Source organism: Phyllostomus discolor, chromosome 13, assembly GCF_004126475.2.
Source record: "Phyllostomus discolor isolate MPI-MPIP mPhyDis1 chromosome 13, mPhyDis1.pri.v3, whole genome shotgun sequence".
Lineage (NCBI taxonomy): Eukaryota > Metazoa > Chordata > Mammalia > Chiroptera > Phyllostomidae > Phyllostomus > Phyllostomus discolor.
The window spans coordinates 28,037,790-28,044,405 of record NC_040915.2 but is presented as its reverse complement, the minus strand read 5'-3'; the positions used below and the strand labels follow the sequence as shown (position 1 = coordinate 28,044,405).

The 6,616-nt window shown below is 42.7% G+C and overlaps 1 protein-coding gene across 1 annotated transcript; it reads left to right on the top strand.

Annotated features, from left to right (window-relative positions):
• Nucleotides 1-52: 52 nt before the first annotated feature.
• ZBED8 (zinc finger BED-type containing 8) lies at nt 53-5,204 on the top strand. Its single transcript, XM_028527657.2, has 2 exons — nt 53-528; nt 2,762-5,204. The coding sequence occupies exon 2, from the start codon at nt 2,811-2,813 to the stop codon at nt 4,593-4,595; it is 1,785 nt and encodes a 594-aa protein (XP_028383458.1). The 5' UTR covers nt 53-528; nt 2,762-2,810; the 3' UTR covers nt 4,596-5,204.
• The last annotated feature ends 1,412 nt before the right edge of the window (nt 5,205-6,616 follow it).

The window sequence follows — 6,616 nt, the reverse complement described above, 5'->3', positions numbered from 1 at the left end:
GGCCAGCGCGCATGCTCCTTATCCAGCCCCACCCCCTGCACCCCCCAACCCGGGGGCCCGGGGGCGGTTGCTAATGCGCCTGCGTTCCTGGAGATGCCTGGCCGCCTCTGCGGGCGGGAAGCCAGCCGCAGAACCCGGATGGAAGCCTGGCGCGGCTGGGGCGGAGGTGGCTGCGGGCGCCTCCGTGTCACTCGTCTCCGCAGGTTCCTGCTCCGAGGTCGCACCTGAGGAACCGCCGCCTAGAGTGGTTCTGGCGTCCAGGGGCTAGGCCCCAGCCTGAGCGGAAAGTGGCCTAGACCCTGAAACGGGCTTCTAAAAGGATCCCGAGCATCCTTGGGGCCTGCGCCTGGGGCTCGGAGAGGGGCGGTGGAGACGGCCGAGTCTTCCTTCGTGGCCGCCGGCGCCTAGTGCTCCGTGGAGCAGCCTCCTAAGCGTCCTTAATAACACCAGCAGGTCCTTGCTGCCAGTTACACGCTGCGTGTGCCTTCCACGCATGCTCATAAGTAAACATCCCAACGACCCTATCAGGTAGGTACTATTGTCATCGGCAGTTGAGGAATTGGGGCTTGGAAAGGTCCCAGTCTGTAAGTGACAAAGCCAGAATCACAGGCTTTTGCGTCTGGAGCGTTTGCTCGTTCCATTTCTCCTGGCTTTTTGCTTTTAACTGTAAACTGCAGTGATTAAATCCGCTCCCTGCCCTGGTACCCACACCTGGCAGAGGACAGACAGAAGTAGAATTTGTTTGGAGTTTTAGATTTGCAACTGCACTTGGGTGTTGTCATTGCTGAAATGTGTATGTGTTAGCATTCCCCAAGTGTTTGTTATGGAGATGCTCACCTCTAACTTTTTTTCTGTCAATCGTGATACTTTTTTATAGCTACCCTTGTACTTTATCAACTTGCAAAAACATTCTACTTTGTTATATCAGATTTTGCATCCTGAGATACCTTCAAAAGAATCATTCTAAAAAAGAATGACATGTATCTTAACGAGATACTGCTTTTTGTTTGCTTATTTTACTGTGTATCGTGGAAAATTTCTGGCATACATAAAAATAGAATATGTGTACCCATCATCCAGCTTTAACAGTTAACATCTCAAGGCTGATCTTATTTCTTCTACCTCCACCCCACTTTTTGTGTGTGTGCACACGTGTGTGCTGGAGTTCACTGTATCAAAGGAAACCCGGGCATCTTATCATTTCACTTGTAAATACTTGAGTCTGTATTTCTGATAAGTGAGGGCTTTTTTTTTTTCAAAGATAACCATGCCATTGTCACACCTGTTTAAATAGACAATGTTTCCTGACTATGATGATGCTTTTTAAATATTTGTATATTTTAGAATGTTGTGACTACTGAGTACCACAAAGGAGAAAGTGGAAATTGTGAGGTTCTAAAACACAAGAAAGCTTTTTGGGTAGTAAGTTCATCTTTGAGGATCTTGAACATTGGTGACAAGAATAGTTGTGTTTCTCCTAAGCAACTTGTTTTGCTTTTCTGTTCAGACAATATGAATCATGGGCTGACAGTGTGTTACACTTTAGCAGCAGGAAACTCTGAGCCATATTTGTGTTATACTTCTGTGTCAGGGGTGGCTTAATCAGACCTGTTTGAAATTCTCTGCTTAGGTTGGAGTCAAAGCCCCAACCTAAGGATAAAATAGTTTTACAGCCCTGTTTAATCCTTAACTATTGGGTTGGCAAAAATGTCTGTTTAGTTTTTTTTCTGTAAAGTAAAAGACACATTTTTCATTTTCACCAAAAACTTTATTGATTTGACCCTTTTGCATATGTCGCCTATCTCCTGCTATTGGCCTCTAGTGGGTAGAGGCCAGGGGTGCTGCTAAACACCTTCCAATGCATAAGACAGGCCCGCGGCAAAGAAGTATTTGGCCACAGTGTTAATAGTACCAAGAAACTTCATAAACCACTTTTGACATGTTCAATTGGTGTCATAGCACCTTCTCCATATACTGCACAAATCTTTCTTTGCATTTCAGTGGCCTTTTTACCTATCTTGAAATAGTAAAGCATAATATGCCGAAAAATATTGTGTATCTTCTTCCTTTATCAATATTGAAATCACTGCACAAAATTCACCCATTTTGATGTTCTTTTTAAAATGCACACTGATATGACAGCTGTCACAATACAATCTAACAAAATTGTCTCGAATGAAGTCAAAGACAAGCACTACTACAGCCATCATACAGGTAAAACTAAACGAACTTTTTGGCCAACCCCCGAGTAAAAACAACTAGCCACTCTGTCAAAGTACCTGCCCTTCCATATTGTATTTAGTGAATTATTTCCTTCTCTATTCAGGGCTTCATAACAGGGACTGTGCATACATTATTAGCCCGAGATGGAAGGAGGGGATGGTAGTGAGATGCCCCTTCTGGGCATCAAAATGTACCATATTTATTCAGAACATGTACCTTTGAAAGCAAATTAAGCCATAACTGCAATTCACCAGTAGAGGACTTAAGAGTATTCACAACTTGCCTAAACCTAAATCGCCCACATACACCTTGCTGGACTTGAGCTGTGAGTTTCTGGCTTCAAGTTGGAATGTCATGCTGTCATGGCTTACTTTGTATCTTTACAGGCTGCTGCTTCCCATGAACACAAATGGCAGGATGGCATATGATGTGGCTTTGTTTTATTTTGGTTAGCCACTGATTTTTTTATTTTGTCTTTTTTGTGCATGTTTTTTGAGCCACTGATTTTTAATGTGTGGGTTGTATTTTACTCCCAAAGCAAAATTCTGCGGCATCTCTGGAATACCACCTGAGAATTTCAGGGTGCCATGTCGAAGAAACGCAAATGGGATGATGACTATGTCCGCTACTGGTTCACCTGTACGACGGAGGTTGACGGAACTCAACGCCCACAGTGCGTCTTGTGTAACTCGGTGTTTTCAAATGCTGACCTCAGACCATCAAAACTCTCTGACCATTTTAACAGACAGCATGGCGGCGTCGGTGGGCATGATCTCAGTAGCCTGAAGCATATGCCAGCACCATCTGATCAGAGCAAAACCTTGAAAGCATTTGGAGTTGCATCACAAGAGGATGCCTTGTTACAAGCCTCCTATCAGTTTGCGTACTTATGTGCCAAGGAGAAGAATCCTCATACAATAGCTGAAAAATTAGTGAAACCTTGCGCGTTGGAAATAGCACATATAGTTTTGGGTCCCGATGCACAAAAGAAGCTTCAGCAGGTACCCTTATCCGATGATGTGATCCATTCTAGAATTGACGAGATGAGCAAGGATATCTTACAGCAAGTCCTGGAAGACATCCAAGCCAGCCCTCTTCAGGTGGGTATTCAGCTTGCTGAGACAACAGACATGGACGACTGCAGCCAGCTGATGGCGTTTGTGCGCTACATAAAAGAAAGAGAGATCGTAGAAGAGTTTCTGTTCTGTGAACCATTGCAGCTAGCCGTGAAAGGAAAAGATGTGTTCAGTCTCTTCCGAGACTTCTTTTCGAAGCATAAGATAGGACTTGATGTATGTGGCTCTGTTTGTACCGACGGTGCCTCATCTATGCTTGGAGAAAACTCGGAATTCGTTGCTTGCGTGAAAAAAGAGGTGCCTCATATCGTGGTCACACATTGTTTGTTGAACCCTCACGAACTTGTCACCAAGACGTTGCCTACAAGGCTGAGGGATGCTCTGTTTACTGTCGTGAGGGTGATAAATTTCATCAAAGGGCGAGCGCCGAATCATCGCCTGTTTCAGGCCTTTTTTGAAGAGATCGGAATAGAGTACAGTGTCCTCCTTTTCCATACGGAAATGAGGTGGCTTTCCCGAGGCCAGATACTCACTCATATTTTTGAAATGTACGAAGAAATAAATCAGTTCCTTCACCACCAAAACAGTAGTTTAGTTAACGGCTTTGAAAATAAAGAGTTTAAAATTCACCTGGCCTACCTCGCAGACCTATTCAAACACCTAAATGAACTCAGCGCATCCATGCAGAGGACCGGGATGAACACGGTGTCAGCTAGAGAGAAGTTATCTGCCTTTATTCGGAAGTTTCCATTTTGGCTAAAGCGAATCGAGAAGAGAAATTTCACCAACTTTCCTTTCCTTGAAGAAGTAATCGTCTCGGATGATGAGGCGGGAAGCATCGCCGCGGAAATCACACTCCACCTGCAACAGCTGAGCAACTCCTTCCACGGGTATTTTTCCGTGGGGGACCTGGAAGAGGCAAGTAAATGGATACTGGACCCATTTCTTTTTAACCTGGATTTCGTTGATGATGGTTATTTACTAAAAAATGATCTTGCCGAATTACGAGCCAGTGGCCAAATTTTGATGGAATTTGAGACCATGAAGCTGGAGGATTTCTGGTGTGTTCAGTTTCCAGTGTTTCCAGACCTGGCGAAGACAGCTCTAGAAATCCTTATACCGTTTGCATCCACATACCTTTGTGAGCTGGGATTTTCATCACTTTTACACTTTAAAACAAAGTCCAGAAGCTGCATTAATATGAGTGAGGACATCCGTGTGGCTATTTCAAAAAAAGTTCCTCGTTTCTCAGACATCATTGAGCAAAAGCTACAGCTACAGCAGAAGTCACTGTAAGCTGACATACTTTTTTAAAATGTATAATTTTCAATATATTCTTAATTCCGTGATAAAATTAAGCTATAATTCTGTCCCTTTCCTTTTATGTTTATGGTATACCAAATCCTGTGTTTAAAAAATTTAGCATCTTTAACTTTTAAGTTTCACATGAGTCATGGGAAAGTATATATGTTTTATAAAAGGCAAGGAGCAGAAAAGAGCACCGCTGCCTAGTTAATACATAGGATTCTTCTAAGTGTTCGTTAAACCTGTTGATGTGATGCATTAAAAGGATGCCCCGGCGCTAGAATATCCAGCAAAGTGGTGCGGTAGGCTGAGAACTGGAGCCAGGGTGGAACACAGGACCTCCCAGAACACGCATCTCCGTGTCGAGAGTAAAAGTCAAAGGACAAAACGACGGGCTGTCTCCCCTGCCTGTGAGAGCTGTCGCAGGGAGATTGCTGGACTCAGAAGAGGATTATGGAATGTCCTAGAGGGAGAAGGGATGATGCTGGTTTACATAGGATTTATTTTTAAATGCGTTCTTTGGAGTTAGCCTCACAGTGTCCATTCCTCTAGCTACCATGCCCTAAATACAACATTAATAAATACCCTAATATCCTATTAGTCACTCTTTGTCTTCTTTTAAGTTTCATTAGGACACCAGGTCATGGAGGCTGCAAAAAGGAGATCCCAGAGCCTTACCCTAGAGATTCTGATGTAGCAGGTCTGGGGTGATCAAGGATCCTCATTCTTAACCAGCCTTCCAGTGCTTCTGCTGGAGTCATTGGTCGTCTGGCCTCATCTTATTCCTCCTACACTTATTTTCCCTTTACTCCACCTTCCTCTCTTATTTTATATCTTATATGTATTTTTTTAAGATTTTATTTATTTGTAGAGAGGGGGGAGGGAGGGAGAAAGAGGGAGAGAAACATCAATGTGTAAGAGACATACCAACTAGTTGCCTCTCGCACGCCCCCAACTGGAGACCTGACCTGTAACCCAAGCATGTGCCCTGAGTAGGAATCAAACCAACAACCTTTCAGTTGACTGGCCAGCACTCAGCCCCCTGAGTCACACCAGCCAGGGCCTTCCTTATATGTATTTTTCTAACATAGTTTAAAACTTTTGAATGTACCAGAATATAAATAATAAATTGATGTAATAAATTGACATGAAGACACAGTAGTAATTAAGGGCCATCAGAAAGTTTCCCATGGGAATTTAAATGTACTCCTTCTGAGTGATAGTTTGGCAGAATATATTTTTAATTTAAATAAATTTACATTTTTATTTCAAAACTTCAATGTTTAATCAAAGTGCTGTGTGCTCAAGGCTGGAAAAAAAAAAGAGAGTTCTATAATGAAAAGCCGCAGTCTTCTTCCTGCCCAGTTTCCTTAACCGTTTCTGCTGTAACATTTCCTGCTTCCACCCCTACAGCCAGGCAATGTGCCAAACACATGCGTCAGTATTTACGTTTGTAAGTTATATATTGACTCCTCCAGATGACAGGTGAGGTTTGAATGCATAAAACATCCATCTCCTTTTTTAATTTTTTTATCATTACGGTACTAATTTCAGTTCCTCTGTTGGGTATTCATATCCTTTTGATTGAGGATTCTTCCTTCTAGGAATTTACCACGTGGAAGAATCAGGGATTTCCACAAAGTGTTATTTATAAGGTGGGTAATCACAGCATTTTATAATAGTGAGAAATTGGTCGGGGGGATCTGGAGGGGAGTGGAATGTGACGACGAAAGTGAGATGCCACTCGAATACTGCACATCGAAGTTCATATTGTCTACACAAAACTGAATGTTATCATCATCCATCAAAATACTTTTGTCAATAAATATAAATACGTGCCTTCTCTCATTTAAACATGCAGTTATAAAATATGTCTTAGTTTTTTCTAGTGTAATCTAACATCAAGAAGAGTTGGAAAAATTTCCTAAGTTAGTAAAGGAATAGATCTGGATGAGTATGTGTACTGCTTAATATGCTTGCATATCTAAAGGTAGGAAGGAGTAGGGATGGGC